The sequence below is a fragment of the Thalassophryne amazonica genome, chromosome 4 (assembly GCF_902500255.1).
Source record: "Thalassophryne amazonica chromosome 4, fThaAma1.1, whole genome shotgun sequence".
In the NCBI taxonomy this organism is placed as follows: Eukaryota; Metazoa; Chordata; class Actinopteri; order Batrachoidiformes; family Batrachoididae; genus Thalassophryne; species Thalassophryne amazonica.
In genome coordinates, this window is record NC_047106.1 from 117,433,784 (window position 1) to 117,456,208 (window position 22,425).

At 38.6% G+C, this 22,425-nt stretch overlaps 1 protein-coding gene across 9 annotated transcripts in view; it reads left to right on the forward strand.

Moving 5' to 3' along the window:
* Positions 1 to 22,425, forward strand: part of tenm4 (teneurin transmembrane protein 4) — a 626,167-nt gene that overhangs the window by 239,981 nt on the left and 363,761 nt on the right. For all 9 annotated transcript variants that reach the window (XM_034168462.1, XM_034168463.1, XM_034168464.1 and 6 more), the window contains one exon: positions 15,457 to 15,706. In XM_034168462.1, coding sequence (XP_034024353.1) covers positions 15,457 to 15,706 — 250 coding nt within the window. The remainder of the gene's footprint in view (positions 1 to 15,456; positions 15,707 to 22,425) is intronic.

Here is a 22,425-nt window from a genome sequence, read left to right on the forward strand (position 1 = left end):
GGATGCATCTCCAATAAGGTCTGCATATGTATTGGGCAAAAGTTTTACACCGCTGTCCTTCCTCATGCTTCTCCGGGGAGAAGATTCTAGTGTGCATATTACAGTTAAACTAGTTGAATAATTTAACCATTAAGGCAGAGGTCTGTCCATATATGCTGCCAGTATGCTGGTCTGTGGCAGGCAGTGAAGAGCTGTGCCACCCTCTTCTTGCTGCGCTTGTACCCCTTTTGTGTAATACAAGTGCAACATGTGTTATTTCTTTGTCCCTTTATAAATCATATTTTATGTTTTGTATTTTAACTTAATTATGTTGTAATTGTGTTGCAGTCAGATGATACAAAATTTACCACAGCTAAATCTGCTGTCATGCATTTTTTTCTTTCTCTTTAGTCAAGCCATTGCCGCTGGCTCCAAAAAAGATTTCTTATTTTATTCATTGATCAAAACTACTTTTTCTTTGTGAGATCAATTTTTGTCATTGTTTCAGTTGATTTCTATGTGTTACCAGTCAGATATTAGTGCTAATTGTGTCAGCTTTTATGAGAGGTTTGTGACCATTATTGTAATTTATGGTTAAGAATGTGTCTTATTTGTCAAGGCGGACTATGTGCATGGCATTTATATACGTCCAGATCTATTTTGTATATAATTTAAAATTGTTACTTATATTTGGGTATGTTTTGAAATTCTTTCTGATTTTACATTCCCTTATACTTATGTGTCAACTGCAGTTTCCCCAAGGTACAGTACATCTTAGCTCATCTTAATTACATGAACATCTGATAAATAGTGCTTTTTATTGCGTGGCAACATTTCAAATTTTGGTTGATACAAAAGAATTTAGAAGATTTTTCTATGAAAAACTGGTAAATGAGGGCTCTGGAGTTACAAAAATAGTTGAAGACAGTGGGTAAGTCTGGGCTGCCTGGGGAATTCAAGGCCTGGATCTACCAACATGGGCATCCTGCCAAGAATCCTGTGGCCTGTGCTGGTGTATGAGTTCTCTCTATCAAACTCTGATGTCTTCGAGCAGATGGTAAGTTATTACCTCTGCAAGGACATGCACCTGCTGCAAAGCCTGAGCAGTATTCCGCTGTACAGTAATAATAGTGAGCAAAATTCAACCTGAAAGAGACATTTATGGTCACTCCAATAAAAGACGTGCTGCAGTATTGAGAATTCAGTCATCTAAAAGTCTCTCAGGCAAGCTTGAAGTCTGAACTTGAAGGAAGTGCAGGGAAGAGGTAGGTCAGGCTGAGTCTGAGCTTTGGCACAGCGTCCAGGTGACGACTGTGACAACTGGCCGAGCTTGGCGAGGGAGGATTCCATCAACTCATTATGACCAATCCCAAGATGAGAACAGGCATCATGTTGTTTCAAACAAGAAGAGAGCTGAGGTTGGTGAACAAGGAGTGAACTGGATGGTGGGGATGAGTCCACAGGGTGCCTGAACAAATTGGGAACAGGCATTGATGCCAAAAGCTCTTAGTGAGATCTGTGGCCACACTGAGCTGCCCCAATGCACTGGATGAAGATCATTACCAGTTGCAACACAACCAAGTGCTCAAGGTGATTGCTGACACCATCTACAGTGCTAAGGACACACACAGGTGACTTCAACCAACAAAGCAGGGGATTGCCGTTTTGAAAGAAGGAGAACATGAACAGATTTTTGACAGTAACTGGGCACTTCTGGTCAGTATGAAATTGACAGATTTGTGGGACTTTGTCAGTAAGCTACAATTGCTAGAGACCTTTGTTGGAAACCACTCATCAGATTTGGTGCTGGCCAAAGGTGCAGAATAGAAAGTAATGATAGAACTTGCAGTCCCATTGAAGGAAAATATGGAGGAGGCCAGTGAGAAGACTTGACCAAGGCTATTGGAAAGCCCAGTGTGCACCTATAGAAGTTGGCTTCAAGGGATTTAAGCTCAGTCAGTCACGGCAAACTGCTGGCCATCAAAAGAGAGACGAACAGAAGAGGCTTCAAATCGGTTGTAGGTCAAGAGAGACGATTGACAGTCATACACTACTTCATCACCAACTGGGAACTGTTCACTTCTGGGTGGGTCACCTGAGTGAGGCTGTATAATGTCTCAAAAGACCCAGTGTCCCCAGGTATCATTATTGACGATGCGTTGAAGTGCAATGTTGTATATACGTCAAAACTAAGAATGTATACAGTTTGACATGGTTTCAGAGCACCTTAAAATATTGTACTGTGATTGATGAAGAGCAGTTTGAATCACTACAAATGATTTTTATCTGAAATGAAATGGAGCAAATCATCGTCCACATTTCAGAGGCTGGAGCACATCTAAAATTTGCATTTATATTTCTTCATCAATGAATCTAACAATTAATGATTACTCCTGTCTGAAGTGCTGATTCATTTCTGTTTTTCACAGCCCTACTTGCTTAGTGGTGCTGAAAAACTGGGCTATATTTATTGTAAGGGCTCTTAAAAGGTGTAGCAAATATAGGCCATGTTACTAACTGCAGAGAAAATTAATTAGTTGTTGCCCCACATTTGCCTGATCATCTGAGGAAGTGAAGTATTTGTTTACCGAGCAGTAAATGCATTCCAGGGCAGTGATACATTTATCCTTGTGATATATTTCTCTGCATATGTCGGCACTGTCCCTGCATTAAATTAGCATAGCGTTATTAATGGTGTTGGTGATCAGGTACACTACTGAGCAGACTGGGTGCCATCAAGAGCAGTGGAGTTTTCTTTCACTCCAGTCTATTGTTCATCAGGTCTGTGGTGAGCCTCTCTGTGTCTCAGCTAATTATCAGAGCATCTAAAGCGTGTAGATGTAGAGTCACCTCTGAACATGACAAATTCATTGTACAGCCATTTCAGAAGGAAAAGAACAAATCATTTCTCTAAAAGTGATTTATCCTATATGTGGCAGTCTGCCAAAATCAGCCTCAAGATCAAAATTACTTTTGCTTCTTTTTCATGAATGGCTAATGAAACTGTCGTATTAATCTTCAAGCCTTGAAGTGACGGTTTTCCATAAATGTTCACACACATTTTCTGTTGCTTGGCCTATTTTGTCATTTTCTGAGACACAAACCCACAAACACAACATGGTAAATTCTTTAAATTTATAGAAAAAGACAACACTGCATTCAAAACTGCTTTATCTTTTTCTAAATTGGTGTTGTGCATCAAAGTGCTACCCATGCCTTCGTTGAAGTGCACATTTCTACCAACCAACAGTACAGAAATCTCAGCCATGACTATCTTATAAATACACCTCCGCTCTTTACATTCAAAGGGCCTGAATTTCCACCTGCTGTAAAACAGCACACAGTTCAACAGAAGTGTCAATGCTAGTGTACAAATAGTGCAGCAGATAACAGAATATTTACAGAGGAATCCTTCAAATGGTGATACAAGCACCAAATTTGGCAAAAGTACACCTTAGATATTACTGTTTTGAAAAAACTGACGGGCCACTTGAATTTTCAATAGACAGCCACGTAGGGGTCAATTGAAGAATTACATAGGGGTCAAAATATAAAAATGCTCTAGTCATATTGAAAATTATACCACATTGTTTGTCTGATTGTAAAGATTCCAAAAAGGTATAGTTTGGACTATCTATGACTGAATTCTATAGAGTTATGGGGTAAAAACAACATGAATGGTGACAAAGTTCAGTTTCAGTTTGTACAGAGGTCAAAAGTTAGAGTTGCTCCAGTTTTGTTCAAACGTGATGCAAATTATTGGTTGAGTTAATAGGGTTTCAAAAAGGAATAGTTTGCACCATGTATCATGCTTAGTTATCACGTTACGGGGTAACATATGTCACATGTCACAGAATTCAATGGACGTCAACATTATTTGACCTTTACTTTAGAGACCAAGCAGTGAACACAGTCAAAACTATTCCATTTATTAACCCAAGTAGCTCAATCAAAAATTTGCACCATTTTTTACTAAATTTGGAGCAACTTTAACTTTTGACCCCTGTACAAACTGAAATTGACCTTTGTCACCATTCTTAAGGTTTTTACCCCATAACTCCATAACATTCAGTCATAGATAGTCCAAACTATACCTTTTTGGAATCTTTATGTTCAGACAAATAATGTGGTATAGTCTTCAATATGATTGGAGAATTTTTATATTTTAGCCCCTGTGTAATTCTTCAATTGACCCCTACGTGCCTGCCTATTGAAAATTCAAGTGGCACATCCTTTTTTTCAGAAGAGCAATGTCTAAGGAGAATTTGTGCTGGATTTGGTGCTTGTATCACCATGTGAAGTATTGTTTCAGTTATTTGCTGCAATAAAATGACAGTTGTCATTTGTGTTGCAGTAGAAAGTGACTACTCTGTAGATGAGTAAAAACCACGGCACACTGTTCATATAGACTTTTTATAAGCAGGTCCCCGAGGTGCATACATTCTGCTTATACACACATTAGCACATTGGACTACAAGTCAAGTCAAGTCTGGTAGCATGCGCTGGTTTCAAGCATCGCCACATCCACCATACTATGAAACCGCCTTGGGTCCTAGATGGTAATCTCCCAAACAGACAACTGATCTGTCCCCACCTCTGAACAGTGACCATCAATCTGCCACAGCCAGGTGAAATGTGAACATGCCCTTGGCCTTCTCTAGCTGCTGCGGTCCTCAGCCATGAGGTACCTGCATGCTGGATCATGTCCAGAGAACAGTGTCACATAGTCGCATTGCAAGTGATACTTTGCTTGACATAAAGTCATTCCAGCAGTACCCAAGGATCTTCTGAAGAGATAGAGTACTAATGACATCCATTTGTCATCTTTAGTCACTGGTAAGCATCCAAGTCTCACTACCATACAGAATTCTTTGTGTATGGTAGTGAGGAAGCACCAGATCCCTAAAGACTCTGACTTTTATTCACCTCCAAAGATGCCCACATTTCCACCAACCTCATTATTTTGTAAGTGCTTCCCTGACATCTCTTGTTCTCAGAGGCTGAGGACTTCAACAGAAATATATACACAGAAATTAACAACAAAATGAAGTACAAACCAATAGAAAAATAAAAACCTTTATTTACTCTGGTTGGTACCATATTTTATTCTGGCTTTCTTCTTCCACAATTTGGCTAACAGAGATCTCAAGACTGGGTTGGACAAGTTATCCAGGCACAGCATTGAATGAGGTGCTGTCTGAGAATTGTGCTATATGGAGGGTATCGGGTGGTTTGGAAGAGGTGTTGCAGGAATGAGGAATTCAAATGCTTCACCAAAGGGAGTTGTGATGGAGGACTGCATCTGCCATAAGTGATCCGACCATGTGCCTTGACCCTTTAAAAGTATACTGTTTGCTTGCCAGAAAACCTCTCATTTCTTTGTCCGCCATCTGAACAGCAGTGCACCATGTTTGCATGACTAATTAAGTAACTAAATATAACTGCTTTTCACCCTGCACACCAGTTTGAATTGTGGAGTTGGACATGCCACAAATGCTCTTTTATATATATATATATATATATATATATATATATATATATATATATATATATATAAAAGAGAAAAATAAGAGAAAAGAAGAAAAATATGTTATATAGAGAGTTCATCAGAAGTGAATCAAGAGAGGCTGAGATTAAATATAAGTGCTATAAAAATAAATTAACAACCATTATGCGGAATTGTAAAAAATCATACTATGGCAAAATTCTAAATGATAATCAAAATAATATAAAGGAAACATGGAAAATACTGAATAGTATTTTAAGAAATAAACCCAAATCAAAGAATTACCCATCTTACTTTACTTGTAACAATAAAGATGAATATGACATGAACCAAGTAGTGAATAGTTTTAATAAATTTTATGTTAATGTTGGGCCAGATTTAGCAGCTGACATTCCACATACTACATGGGAAAGCCAGCAATTAATTGAGAGAAATCCATATACTATGTTCCTTGGCCCAGTTGATGAAAGAGAAATTATTATGATAGTCATCACATGTAAAAGTAAAAAGTCATCTGATCATAATGATGTACATATGGCTTTAGTAAAGCAGATAATTCCAGAAATTGTTAAACCATTAGCATATATATTTAATAAATCATTTCAAACGGGAATTGTTCCAAATGGTATGAAAGTGGCAAAGGTGATACCTCTATTTAAATCTGGTGACAAACATCTTTTTAATAACTACAGGCCTGTGTCACAGTTCTCTAAGATACTGGAAAAAACTTTACAATGACAGACTGGATAGATTTATTGAACTTCACAACTTGCTTGATGACAGTCAATATGGGTTCAGAGCGAAAAGGTCCACGGCTTTGGCTTTGTGCAATGCAATCAAAGAGATTAATAAACATGTGGACCAAAGGGAATTAGTAATAGGTGTATTTGTTGACTTAAAAAAAGCTTTTGATACAATCAATCATAACATATTATTTAAAAAGTTGTAACTTTATGGGATTAGAGGAGTGGCTCTGAACTGGATTAAAAGTTATTTGCAAAATCGGAAGCAGTTTGTTAAAATCGGGGACTGCAGTTCTACATATCTGGACATTGTGGGGTTCCCCAGGGCTCTGTGCTGGGACCAAAATTATTTCTTTTATATATTAATGATTTATGTAAAGTTTCTAATGTGCATGGCTGCAAAATCTCCGTCTGTATACGGATGTCCGTCAATTTTTATTTTCTGGTTCCGTTTATTCCGTCATTTATAATCGCTAACTGAAAAAATATTTTATTGCTTCATTTCAACACAAAACGGGAGAGAAGGACGGAATTTGCTTTAAAATGTATTCCATACGGAGGCCGCCATTACAGGAAGCGGTCGTGTGTGCGCAGTGGTGTTCTGGGCAGCGACTCTGTCACCGCGCTCATTGCTTTCTGAAGGTAAACATGTGAGCAAAACCTCCGTTTATGGATTTCCGTCCAATTTTTTTTTTCTATGTTCCATTTATATCGTCGTATAAAACCGCTAACTTAAAAAAATATATATTTTCTGGCTTTATTTCGACACGAAACGCACTCCTATCAAACCGGGTGTCCCTATGAGCAAATCAAACTCACCCCTCTCTTCTTCTACGGCATTTAATGGCAGCCGGCATCCTTATTGTTGGACTGCTGCCACCTACTGTATCAGGCCGTTAAAGCAACCCTAAATCCTCTCATTGAGTCCTGTGTCTTTCAAGTATTTAAAAAGGCAACACTTCCTCCTCTGACTGGACTTTACCGCTAAAATACTTCCTACAGAAACTCCTTTCAGGCCTTACAATTGATTTCCTTCTGTTTTTACACTTTATAGCTTTATTTTGACATGAAATGCACTCCTCTCCAAACGTGTGTCCCGGTGATGAAATCTAACTTACCCCTCTCTTCTTCTACGGCACTTAATGGCATCGCACTGCTGCCACCTGCTGCATCAGTCCATTATAGCAGTACTAAATCCTCTCGATGAGTCCATTGTCTTTCAAGTACTTAAAAAGTCAACACTTCCCCCTCTCGACCTTCTGGCTAAATTGCTTTCTACATAAACTTCTTTTAGTACTTACAACTGATTTATTAAGTTTTTACTCTTTAATCGATTCAAAAATGACAAGATATATTTTGTAAAATAAAATATTTTGAAGTAAAATAAAATGCTAATACTGTAAAAGTGTTCACTGGTTATGATTTTTATCATTTATATTAAAACCTGTGGCATTTGAAAGTGCTGGATTGTGGTGACAGTATTTCACAAGACGTTATTTAAAATTCAGTTGGTCTGGTGGTTCAATCAATCAATCAATTTTTTTTTATTTCGAACTTAGTTGTCAATTCCAGTATCATGGCAGTTCACAATATAAGCAAATCAAATGAACAAAGCTTCTTTGTACTGTCTGTACCTCTACACTCATATGAAAAAATAAACAAGATCAAAAAAGAAGCAAATCAAAAAATTACAAGAAAGTTCGAAAGGGAGTGGGAAGAAGTAAAAATCCCACCCCAGTGCACATATCTTCAATTGACAGTAAATACAACTGCAGTTAATTTACAATACCTAAATATATTTACAATTTCCCCCCAAAAGTGATCTCCAAATTAAATAAAACATTAAAAAAGAAAACTCAGCAGTGCCACACAGATAACATGAATGCAGAATGCCACCATAGACTTCCATTTTTTTATCTAATAACAGCCATGGACTTGCTGCCAGTAAAACTGCAGGTTGAGGTGCTGAAGTATGTAGGTATCGTGGACATACTCAATGTGGAGAAGGCCTACGGCCACATGCCATCCAGCCGCACACCAAGTCTTTGGAGAGAGGTGAAGATGTACAGGGTTGATGACCAGTACTTGCCAGAAGTGTGGGAGTTTATGACCAAGGAAGTGGGATGCCACTTGAAGGAAGTTCATTTGCCCTACATGGCAGAAGAAGAGATAAGCTTCAACAATGGGGAAAAAGACTTTTCATTGGCAATATTTATCATGTCTTTTAGTGTCTTTAAGTGTATTATTTATTTTACCAGGTAATAGCATAAAGGTTCGAATAATTTATTTATTTTGTAAGACACAGTTAGGATTTGATTAATTGTATAGAATGAAAGCAGAAATTATAGTCAGTTAAATTATTGCAGACAGTCATTCCATTTGTGGATGGTAACTTATTACGGACACATACTGTCATACAAAATAGTAAATAAATTGTGATGAAATTAATACACTTTAGTCATTTTTTGCAGTATGATAAGAGTCAAAAAGCACTGTTTTAGGCAAAGGAAAACTGTCCAAATTGCACTCAGAATGCACCAAATTGCACCATTTTTTTTTTCAAAATTTCCGGGGGGGGGGGGGGGGTGCATGCCCCCAGACCCCCCTAGATGACTTCGCGGCTTCGCCGCACAGTCCGTCCACTCACGGAAAATGTTCAGTCAAAAAATTTTCAGTTGCTTGCAGCCATGAATGTGTTTAAAGCAGTTCTCTTTGCTGATGACACAAACTTGTTTTGTTCTGGAGAGAATTTGCAGCGATTATTGTTTGATTTGAGTGTCGAAATGATAAAGCTAAAGAGTTGGTTTGACATGAACAAATTGTCATTAAATTGGTCAAAAACCAAAATGATGTTATTTGGAAATTATAAATTGGATGTACAAATACAGTTAAATATACTTGGGGTAAATCTAGATTGTGTCAAGGAAAATAAGTTTTTAGGTGTGATTATTGATGATAAAATTAACTGGAGAGCTCATATTCATCATATTCAAAAGAAAGTCTCTAAAAGTATTGCAGTATTGAATAAGGCAAAGTACATTTTAGATGGTAAATCACTACATACTTTGTATTGTACATTGATTGCACCTTATTTGACATATTGTGCGGAAGTTTGGGGTAATAACTATAAAACTACTTTACAATCATTATTCATCCTTCAAAAAAGAGCATTAAGAATAATTCATAATTCAGGGTTTCGGGATCATACCAATCCGTTATTTATTAAATCAAAGATATTAAAACTTTATGATATGATTACATTTAAGACTGTTCAACTGATGCATAAAGCAAGAAATAAACAATTACCTCTCACAATTCAAGAATGTTTTACGTTGAGAGAGGGAAGGTATAATTTAAGGGGTACGTTTTATTTTAAAATTGCGGGCGCTAGGACGACTAGGAGGTGCTTTTGTGTTTCCATTTGTGGCCCAAAAAAATGGAATAATTTACCAGAGAAACTTAAGCAATGTCCAGATATTAACCGGTTCAAACATTTATACAAACAAATGGTATTTGGTAGATATGTATTAGATTATTAGGGTTGAGTTGTGTTATATGTAGAGGCTGTTGTACTGGAACCTTCATTTTTTTCTTTTTTTTCTCTTCTTTTTTTATGAGTTGTCTGGAGAAGTATTTGACTTCTTTTATCTGTAACTAGGTGCTGCTGTGTTCAGATTGTGTTGGGTATAAATGTCTATGAACAGGCATATATGCCTGATGATTTTATAAAGGAGGGTAGGCGTGGATAAGCGTTGCTTCTGCCTACACATTTAGGCACCATGTATTTGATTTATTTTCTTATATTTCTTTTGTTTTTGACTTTTCTGATATGAGTTTGGTCATATGAGTGAATTTCTGTTATGCTTGGGTGTCTAATAAATTATTATTATTATTATTATTAATATTATAGATAGATAGATAGATAGATAGATAGATAGATAGATAGATAGATAGATAGATAGATAGATAGATAGATAGATAGATAGATAGATAGATAGATAGATAGATAGATAGATAGATAGATAGATAGATAGACAGACAGACAGATAGATAGATAGATAGATAGATAGGTAGGTAGGTAGGTAGGTAGGTAGGTAGGTAGGTAGGTAGGTAGACAGACAGACAGACAGACAGACAGACAGACAGACAGATAGATAGATAGATAGATAGATGAATGCAAATGAATTGTTTGTGATTCAGTTATACCATAAATGTGATGTTCTCTGTGACTATGGCATTGTAATGTTATAGCACAACACGAGAGTCCTGGCTTAGTGGTTAGCAATGATGCCACACAGCAAGAAGGTTCTGCGATCGCCTCCCACCTGATCCTTTCTATGTGGAGTTTGCATGTTCTCCCCGTGTCTGTGTGGGTTTTCTCCAACTATCAAAAACATGTTTATTAGCATCTGGTCCTTTCTCTGCTCTTGACCAAGGCAGCCACTCTACATCTGGAGTTGGTCCCCTGGGACTGGACTGTGGCTGCCCCACTACTCCTTGGATTGTGTCTACCTTTAATTATCATGGGTTAAATGCAGAGGACACATTTTATTGTTTGTATACAATGATAATAAAGGCTATTCTTCTTCTTCTATAAAAATAAACACACACAAATGCAATACAAAAAAGGCTAAAGTGAAGTGTTTTGGAACACTTTTGTTTTGTATGAAACATTTTACACTCTCAACAAAAGAAAACCTGGGAAAAAACATTGAGATAAAAGGTTTTGTGTAGCTGAAAAAGAAAGTGGCTCATTTATTCCAAAGTCTACACACAAAAAAGAATGTAAAATCTAAGAAAAAATAAATTAGGTGACATCCTGCCTCCTATTTTGGTCTGGTCATACCACCTCATCTACATTCCCCCAGTTAAAGAGCAGGACAATAATCTTCTGCAGTGAGACAAAGCCTCCTCACCAACTGAAAAACAAACAAGAGACGAAAACAAAACTCTTCCATTGAGTTCAGGAAGATAGAACATGGTGGGAGGTTTGGAACAATGAATTCGTTTCCTAATTCTCTGTGGCCACAAAGGCCACCACTACTTTTTTGTACAGCACATTTTTATTATTCCATAAGTAAACATGAAGGGGTTTGTAGCCCTTCGCCTACCCCTCCGCCTTGCTCCAAAAAGAGAATTGAGATACCCCTCTGCCTCTCGTGCCCGTGCAAAAGGGAGGGGAAGGGGTTAGGGGAAGGGTCGAGGGGTAGAATTGAGATTCAACCAATGTGTTTTACATTCATACGCACGCACACACACACACACACACACACACAGACACACACACACACACACACACACACACACACACACACACACACACACACACACACAAACAAACACAAGGATACCCACATAGCTGTAAAACATTAAAACATACTGGGATTTACTGTGCATGTAGAGTAATGAGTAAACATTTCCAATAATGCAAGAAAAAATAAAACAGATCAATTAACAATGAAAATGGTTTGTTGTTGACCAAATTTATGTGGGTCAACAGTTCTGAGGTGTGCTTCAACTCATTTCAGACAGTTATCTGTTAAATTTGGTGACATTTTAAATTGAATATCTGGCATATTAGTGTTTTTACTGGGTATGTGATTCAACTCTGCCCTGATCAAGATGTTTTTTTCTTTTGTTGTTGTTGATTTTGGTTTTTTTTAATCAGCATTGGATAGCTTTAGTGTCTGTTCCCTCTTGCTTCATTTCATACGCACAGTGCCGGTGGAGCAAATAGCCACTCAGCACTGTTGAGGTCACCACAGAGCCGCAGTGCTCATTTTAAAAATACATTAACACTCTTCTTGTCTTTAACAATGCAACAATTCAACAGTGTGTATCAGTTTTTAAAGCATATTTACACTTTCCTTTGTTTTAAACGTGCATCAAGTCTGTATCTAACATGCGATATATAACCTTCTTACTGGTCAGTCAGATTGTGTCATCCACTCGTAGTTTTTCTTCTTATTCTTGTCTGTTTTTCACATGGTAATTTTGACTGTGCAGGCACATAGCCAGATGGTCAAAGTGTCAGAAGGGCTCCCCTTTTGAGTAAAAATCTTCTTTGAATTCAATTTGAAATACATTTTTGCACATAATAATAATAATAATAATAATAATAATAATAATAATAATAATAATAATAATAATAATAATAATAATAATAATAATAATAATAATAATGAGTGTCCAAGTTTTGCTGCTACAATTCTGAGTAGAATTGAATTGTCTTATTTGCTGTGTGCAAGTGCAATAACTAGGAAAATGCAAGGATGAAATCTGGACTTGTTGTTGGCAGATACTATAAAATGAAAAGGAAAAAGAGCAAAAAAACTCTGATCAGGACATCCTTAGTTTCGACGTTAAGTACATGAAGCTATATTGAGAAAAAGGGGAGGGGGGTTTTCTTTGTCTTTTTACTTTTCATTTAAATCTTAGACAATTAATTGTGACAAATTTACAAAAATAAATGAAAACAGGAAGGGGACAAATCCTTACTTTACTCCTGAAAAAAAATGTGAAATGGTTCTAAGCTCATTGACTGGTTTCAGTGCTGCTTTAGTAAGGAAGTAGATAAAACAATATAAGCCTTCTCTATGCCTGCATTTCACTCTCTTGGTTGTAAAATACCAATTTACTGTTGTGGATGTTTGTGAAATAAAAGAGGCCTGAAGTTAAAGAAAAGCCACACACTCTGTAAAGCCGACACTTCATTGTTTGATGAATGACTTAGCAGATGTGGAAATAAATGGATCCAGAGTACATGAGGACATCAGTCTTCTATCTTGTCAGGTGCTGGGAATATCAAATAGTGCATATTGGACCACAGGGTACAATCAGTTCTTTGAGCTCACATATCTAATACTCCCAAATCCTGTGATGCAAAGTTACAAACTAGACAGAAATTCTAGAATGGGTACTCAGAGAATGAAACATCCACACCTTCCACATTTGACACTAATTCATGCAAATAATTCTTTGTGATTCAGTGTTGCTATAAATATGAGTCTCTCTGTGGCTATGGTACTATAATGGTTGCAGCAACAAAAGGAGAGCCCCAAGCAAAAAACAACACTGATGAAAGCTTTAAGCAGTCTTTCTTTGCAGTTGTTGGGTGGAGCTGTAACAAACAGCAGGCGGTAGCAGTGTCCATGTGAAAACAAGTGATGGAGTGATGGTTAACGCGGGAATGGGTTCGGTACACAGTTAACCATCAAAAAGGCAATAGTACAGGGAACTCAAACATCACATAGGAAGTCCGATAGGCAACAGGAAAAGTAAAGTAAAAGGAAGGCAGCAGGGGGTTGGCAACTGAAGATCAAACACTCGAAAGAAAGTAGGTGTACAAATGAGATGTTCTAGGACTGAAGTGAAAGATTTATGACAGTTAAATAGTGTATAATACATTTAACTAGGAAGTGAGCATGTATGTGAAACCGGAAACTAGAATGACTTAGGAAGTAAAGCCAACAACATGAGTTAGGAGCAGAAATGTCAAAATGAAACAGCATGAGGACAACAGTAACACAGATGAGATGTCGCATGGAGATTGATACATAACATGGATGAGATTACACTAGGCGTACAAACACAAAATCAACAGTACAAACACAACACGTAGAAGAGAGAGAAACCCAAAGTTCAACAAACACAGACCAGAACGTGAATCATGACAGTCCCACCCTCCACCTAAATTGAACGCTGCAATCGGACACAGTGCCCAGAGTTAACTCATCAGTTTAATATATTTTTAGATATAAAGTTACAAATAATTAGAAGCATACTTTACGTTGCAGCTAGTATGTACAGACTCCAGGGGTATGTTAGCAGACTTTGCTAGCAGTGGCTGCTAGATGTTGTGGACTAACTGTGACTGACTGTTGTGAGTATTTTATTACAACTATTTGAAATAACATGGGTGGCTGCATGATTAATTGTACTAACGGACAATCTAAGAAGTCTGTGCTTCAGTATTTCTTTGAGTGAACTTTTCATATCATTTACTTTGTATGTTAGCACCATTAGCACTGTTAGCAGATATCAGTAGCTTCATGGCATTAGCTACTCTGTTACTCCACTGTTACTGAGGCAATAAACCAGTTATAATGTTTAACACCTGAACCAGAGCCCCCGATCACGAAAAACACGCAAAGCCCACAAACATACATGTTAATAAAACATCCAAACCTAGGTTAGCCTGCTAAGTTTAGCTTGCTTGAGAGATGAAATAGGCACTGCCAAGATGGAAACATCCAGTGTTGCCTCATTTGAGCTTCAAAACTGTTTTTGAAAAACCTATGCGTGATGTCATGAAGGGATTGTCCAGCAGCAGTGGAAAACCCCGACCATATGGTGCTTGTACCTGCAAAGCAGATGATTTCACTGATTAGCTCATCTGCCTGCTGGAATAGTTGAACTAATTAGATTCAGCTGGTTTAGTGGGTGTATGGTCCAAATATGTGGTAGGACACTCAATGAAGCCAAGGTTTTCAACTCTGCTGTCCAGTACATATGCAGGCTGTGGCTATAAGGAAAACAATTTAAAAACGCTGCTGTTCTTTGATAGAATTGAATAGATTTGCTTCAATTGAGATGTGTAACAGTGGTTAAGAATACTGGAGAAGGCAGAGTGAGGCAGTGTTGATGAAATAGCACAAATGCTCAAACAGCACTGAGTGACAGAAAATGTTAAAAAAGAAAAAAAGCTCCAGAAAGCTCTGAAGCTGCTCATGTAAGGTCCAGTGTCTGGTTTGAGTAAACTTGTACATCTCTACGGAGGCCCCTTTAGAAGAAATAATGAGTGGGGTGTTCATAATTTTAAAGATTGGTTTGTATTTTTTAAGTGTTTATTGAACAGTTTTTATCTAAGGTGCTATGTTATGCTCTTTTCCTGCAGCTGTTGTTCTTCTTTCTTATTGTTCTTTGCTTCCCACTTGTATGAAAGGTCTTCAGTTACTTCATCTTGAAAAAGTGAAGAAAAAGTTACAGCATGGCCAGCTGAGACTGAATAGTCAGTGTATTTTAAGTGCACACACACGCACGCTCACACATCTTTTACAGTGTGCATGCTTGAGGGATCCTGAAACAGTAATTTCGAAATTCCGTGTAGGCGAACAAACTATGACTATTTTTGGTTTTTCTGAAGATTAAAAAAGAAAAAAGGCTTAAAGGATGTATAAGTGGGATTATTCAAAAAAAAAGTTTTTCCTTTTCCTCTCTTGCTTTCAGACGGACCCTTTCAAAACCACCCTCGGCTGCGGACGCCTCCTCTACCGCTGTCACACTCCCACTCGCCCAGTCATCAGCACCATGCCTCCTCCATTAACTCCCTAAACAGGGGTAACTACACGCCGCAGAGCAACCCGAGTCCGGCGCCCACAGACAGCTCAGTCCCTCCTGAGGGTCTCATCAGTGGCCAAGACTCTGGCAGCACACAGGACAACTGGCTGCTCAACAGCAACATCCCCCTGGAAACAAGGTACTGCGTCACGTTCCTGATGACGTGTGGATGTGTTTTGCTCATGAGCCTGAGCTGGTGCCATTGCACGCAGCTTTTCATGCTGTCTGCTCCATTTTAAATTTTTCGCAGTGCTAACAAGGAGCAAAACAATAAAAGAAACAGCAGTCATCATGCTAGGAGCAAAGGCCTTACATTTGTAATGAACATCATTTTGTGGCAAACAAGAGAAATGTGCTGCTTTTTTGGTCTTCATTAAATGGTTGAAGTCCTACCAGTGTAACCGCGATTGAGTTTAAGCAGCTCAGTAATTATAATCACATTGGATATGAAAGAGTCGGGCTCCCCTGAGCAGGCTTCATAGCGCCTCCACTTCAGCCCACAGTTTTATTTATTTCATATTAATCAGTATTCATTTCTCCAGCACATTTCTCAATAGGAGGCCCACATGTGAAAATCTATCAAGTGTTATTGCAACCTAGGGAATATATGTTGGTTCTTCTTTGTGTGAGGCAAGAATGTCAAAGCCGAATTATCTCAAGCCTCCTAACAATCATATTTTTGGGCTCACAGAGGAGAAACTCCTACTTCTCAGTGGAACGTGTTTACCTGCTGAGGAGATTAAAATTCATTCAACTTTGAGTTTGGTGGAAGTTATTAAAATTTAAAGGTGTGGTGAAATCATGAAAAGGATTTTCTTCAGCTCCATTGTAATTTTGTTAATAATAGGCCTGTCACACTTTGATGATTTAGACAGCATATACCGACAGCCCCGTTTCTGCTGTGCGGTCCAGGTCGGTACGGTACAAGTCGGAATGGTTAGGTCTGGCTTCGCTTGAACCCTTTTGTCTGGCAGCCAGAGCATGTAGATGTTGACATGTATGTCATCATGCGCACGTATGTGGTTGCGCAGTCTCACCCCTCCACATGGAGGCCAAACAGAGTAATTTAACATTTTTTTAATTTAATTTAATTTTGTTTTGGTGGATCATGAGATTTATTTTCATCGTGTGCAGAATGCTGAAGATTCGACTGATGCCTGTGGTAAATGCTGACATGAATGAATGAGGCGCTGTGACGCTTTCAACTTGGCACAAAGTGCCAGAGTTCTCTGGTTCAGGCTGAGAAACACACTAGGAGCAGACAAACTACTGAGGGACTTGTTTTAAAACTCTACTTTTCTTCAGCCATGACACGGAACTAAAGTATTTTCAGACGTCATTTTCCAAAATCAGGACACTTTATTTGTATATGTTTTTGTCAAGCTGTGATGAGGAATCTGACTGAAACTAACAGGTAAAATTAAGACTTCATATTTAGTCAGTGTCTGAATGTTTCAAATATTAAAATCAGTCTGTTTGCATGAGGACTGCAGCTTTCAGTTCCTCAGCCAATCAGTGGACAGCATCAGTGGACGTATTTGACTTATCAGTAACTTACAAGAAACGTGTGTCAGTAATCACATAACTTACTTACAACTTATGGCCCACATATGCTGGACATATGAGACACATGCTGGCATGCGTCGAAAATATTGTGCATGCCCAAAATTTTTCGATGAACTCACCGTACTACGCTGTACAGCAGCGTATTCAGCATATTTTTCACATGCTGGCATACGCAGGCTAAATCGTCAACGTGTGACAGGGCCATTAGCCTTCAAATAAAACTATCACAATCATATCACACCAATATGACCAAAATTCAAGTTGTCTAAAAACACTTTAGCATTTTGATCCACCTGTGTTAAAATACTGCTACAGGACAAATTAAACTGCTACACTACTCTATAGACCTTAAATTGCCACTGAAAGTTCCCAAAAACAAAGTACAACATAAAATTTAAACATAAAGAAACAATAGAAACAATAAACAAAGGTGACCAGAGTGCCTGTTGAAATTTTAAGTCAGGATAATATTAAAGACAAATTAAAAATAAATATAAATTACAGGATGAATTAAAAATAAATATTTTAACATCAATAAAAGTAGCTCTAATTTTGTGATGATTCTGCAGAAATAATTAGAGGTGGAGCAATACACTAACTCCAAGATACAATACATATCACAGTGCACTTATCATGATTTGATGCACATCACAATACATGGTTGCATCACTGTTCACAGTATTTAGAAATCCGTGGTGATTGTTTAACATTAACGAAAAATTGTTCTGAAATATAAATTGTAATATCCCACTAACACTTTGTGTCTTTGGACAAGACATTTAATCGACATTGTCTCAGTCCACCCAGCTGTAAATGGATACTGGGTTGGGTCTCGATTGGTCTCGATAACCTACATCACACTGCTGTAGTTATAGACTCTCATTTGCTTCACGGTATGGAGTCTGCAGATAAGCACCAGGTCTAGGCAGTCCTCAGGACCTACTCAAGATTTACTTCTTCCATGAAGTCTGTGACCTTTCATGGTATCACAATACTCTTTTCAAAAAATGATATCATCCAACGTAGGCCACACTATACAGTTTTCATGATATGCAATGTCTTGTTCCACCCCGATAAATAATGGTATGTTATAATGATTAGCCTTCAATAAGAACTAAATATTGTCAGTTTTGTGGAAAACCAACCTTTAAAGTTTCTCTGTGTTTTCTGTATTATTATTAATCTTTTTAGAATAAGCAATGCAATTAAGATACAGATCACACTTTGTTCTACAGAATATTCAGTGCATACATTAAATATGTTCCAGGATTGAAGCTGTTGTTGAAAGAAGAATAGTTAATTTGACATAGCTAAATAACTAGGCATGAATGGAATTACTGAGATGGTTCAGTCAACAAGAAAATGAGCATTAATTTAAAGCAGGAGAAGGACAGTTATTGGGATAATGAATGATTAAAAGTCATCCGGCTCCAAAGTTAATCCCTCACAGGTATTCCCAGTGGAACAGGAAACAGATGGTGACCACTGTGGCTCTGCAACAGGCAGGATTGCTGCACATAAGTATGCAGACTTTATGACCTGTTTCTTTGAAAAAAAGATCAACTATTAGAAATCCAATAATGAAATTGAAACCATTAGTAATATCTGCACGGACTCTGAAATATTAAATGCCACTTTTACTTAGTTAATAGTATTTCAATGGCCCTCCGTTGTCACTTCTGTGAAATTTAATGGCCCTGATAAATTGTGCAGCGGTCAGTGTTATCCTGTTCTGGCACTGGAGAGATGCCATAAGTTGGTTGGTCCTATCTGGACTTACAGTTTTCTGTAACACTACTTCCAGGCATTTCTCTCTCTCTTCATTAAAAGTTAAAAGTTGTATTATTTCCAAGAAAACCGAGGTGAGAAACTATGAGAAGACATCAGTGCAGACCTCAGAGGGGCATGGATCGAAAACACGGCTTTTCTCTTGTACCAATGGATGTGTTCAGGCTGCCCATTGCATGTGGACAGTTCATTGCATTGCTGCAGTGTTGCCTTATGGAACAGAAAACTCTTGTCTCATTTTCTCAGTAAGTGAGAAAATGGACTTTTTTTAGCACTAACTGAAAATGTGTTTTCTGCAGTGTTTCTGCCATTAAGTAAAAAGAAAGTTCTAAAATATTGTGCCAAGTCAAAACATTATGAAATGTTCATTTGATTTAAGGCCAAAAATGTTGTCTTTTAAAATTAAGCTGTTTTAAAATGTCCTAGCTTTGCCCCTTTGTATAGACCCACCCCATTTCACCAAACATTTTGAAACTGGTATCAGTAAAGTGTTCAATGCCAAAATGTAAAAGGATTAGTTTAAAATGTTGGCCTTTATTCCTTTATTTAGAAGTTTACCCAAATATAATGACGTTATGCCACGACAAAAACATTTTTTCCAGAGGTTTTCTCAAAATCTGTTGGTTATACCCACGTCACACTAGAGGCCGAATGAGGCACAATGTCAGCCGAAAGAAAATTTGATCCACATTCAGGAGGTGACGACGTGCATTCAAGGATGCCGGACAGCATTCTGAGAGCAGTCTAAACAGTCGGGCAGATTCCTGTGGCCGCCCTGAATGCTTTGCGCATGTGAAAAACACTTGAGGTGCAGTCGAGGTGGAAAAATATCGAACGGCGGTTTGAGTGCAGTCTGACTGCATTCTAAATATTCGTACGGCATGAATACAGCATTCAAGGCATTCTGATCGCGTTCAAGGGGCAGTTAGAAATGATCTGCCATGGGGCCAATGTTCCAACTGCCTGAACGCACCTCCAGTGCTGCTGGAATATATTTCCTCAACCTGCAATCGGACCTCACTCGTACTGCAATGTAAGTGCATTCGTCATATTCTCACTGCATTCTGACAGCTGTCTAGCTAATGCTAATGTGTTCCACCTGCATTTGTACTGCGTTCCAAGGCTTAATACGTACTGCGTGCCCCACAGATGTGGCACAAATCTTGTTTTTTTTTTTGACATTCCGCCTGGGTCAGCTTGATTCTTGCTAAAGCCCCCATCACACATAGCAAGAATGTGTAGAAACCATTCCGACACGTCAAATATTGCCATAATCCGATGCAGTCGGGAGAAAAAGAGGAGTGGTCAGCCGTGGTCTGACCAAATTCGGACTGCCTCGTGCACATCTGCAGGATACAGCCGAAACATATTTTACACAACAGTCAGATGACACAGACTGCTGTCAGACGGCACCGACATTAGAGCTGTCACTCACTCACTCACTCACTCACTCACTCACTCACTCACTCACTCACTCACTCACTCACTCACTCACTCACTCACTCACTCACTCACTCACTCACTCACTCACTCACTCACATCTCCGCTCGTCCTCACGTTCCCAGCGCTAAACTGACCTCTCATCAGTGTGTGTTTCTCATGACGGAGTGCACGCATGTACATGCATAGAACAGGGATCCAAGTGATGAGTGTGTGTCCACGCAGCTGCACGCGTGTGTTTCACAATGGTTGAAGGTGCCGTGTGTGCCTGCGTGTGTAGAACAGGTGATCAAAGCAGTGTGCGAGTGTGTGGCCGAAATGTGCCCTCAGCTGTGTCTAAATGCTGTACCGGCAACTCCGTGTGTGCATGCGAGCACAGGAGCTGTCCATCCAGAGAGCGCACAAACAGGGTGACAGCTGTCAGTGATCGCCTGCTGTTACTCCGGTGAAAAATCCCTTTAGATGTTTAATCAGTATATACTTGCATTTCTAGATTTTATTCATCCGGCTGGACTCCTAACTGCTGTTGAACTGTGCTGGTAGTGCGCCAACTTCCCACATGTGTGCAACAATCAGATGCAGCCAGTAGACTTTCTGTTTTCTCTTTTTTAAACTCTTTTTTGTTGTCATTTTACTTGATACGCATCTTAACACAACTGTAGTTGGATTATCGTTGTGGGACGGCACTTTACATGGGATTTATTCATACCAGAGGTGGATTATGTATTTGTGATTTGAGCGACGTTCCCGGTGCAGTTGGGTGAAAGGGACTTGACCAGGTCTGTGCGGCACTGTGCAACGCGAGGTACTGGAGGTGAGTTCCATGTTTATTTATGTCGTCATGTGCTGCTGGGCAAACATTTCCACATCATACCTGCTACAGACTCAAGAGGTGAACATGTAATAACATGTACGTTGCAGCGGTGACATCCCATTCAGCTGTGTTGTGGCGTTGCACCCACAGTGCCACATACATGTTATTACATCATTTCCTTCGCCCTCCCTGGCTGGGGTCCAGTGGAGGTGGACAAACGTGGAATAACATGTCAGCAGGCTTTGCTGTGACCGATTGATCTCAGAACTCAATCAACCGTAATCAGATCGTTTCAGATGCTGTTTTGATGCCATCAGAATATGTAAATTGCGGTCAGATGGTCGTCAGATTACACATGGACCGCCATCAGATAGGTGTCCCATCTCGACAGCGCCCGGAGAGTTTTGAACATGTGCGTCACACTCGGGCCCACCGGGTGATTTTGACCGTGTCGACTTCCACAGATGGCTGTCAGAACATTTTGGAACTGAAATCTGACACTTTTCAGATGTGCGCCAATTCATAAGTCCAACTCCACTCTGCATGATTCCGGCTACGTGTGACAGGGGTATTAGAATTTGATTAATCATACTCACAAACAACCTCCTTGACAAAGCTATTTAAAATATAGATTCAACAAGCAATGGAGTATGTTTTCTTTTGTCAAGATTTTCTCTATCTGGAAAAGAAAAAACCCTTTATTTGTCATTGCGTCTGCATTCAGTCCATCCTGTTATAGTTAGATACAATCATTTACAGCTCTTACCAAAAGTAGATTTGGCTCTTACCCACATTAGGCCTAATTTACTGCAGAAATTTTGTTAAAATTAGTTCTTTAGTACAATTATGACCATCAGGACTGAATGATATGGGCTAAAATTCATATCACACTGTTTTAACAGTCTGGAAGATATTGGTATTATATTGTGGTATTTATCATGTAATAATTGTTTTAGTCTGCCGTGCATGATGCAGACAAAAAGAATTATGATTTATCAAATGACACAGAAGCTTGTTGAAGGGCTGAGTGCCCTGCCAGCGCTGAACAGCGGTTGGAGGACACCTTTTCTCCAAGTTTCACAGTGGTCATTTATCCTGTATTGAAATACCTTTTCTTGTAGTGATGAAAAAGGTTTCACATTCCTTGGCTTCACCCCTTTAGGCATATCCATCACATTTATGATTGTTTTCATTCTAGGTCTAACCTTCACACAAAGTTGTTTAAAAATTGGTCACAGCTAACAACCCAA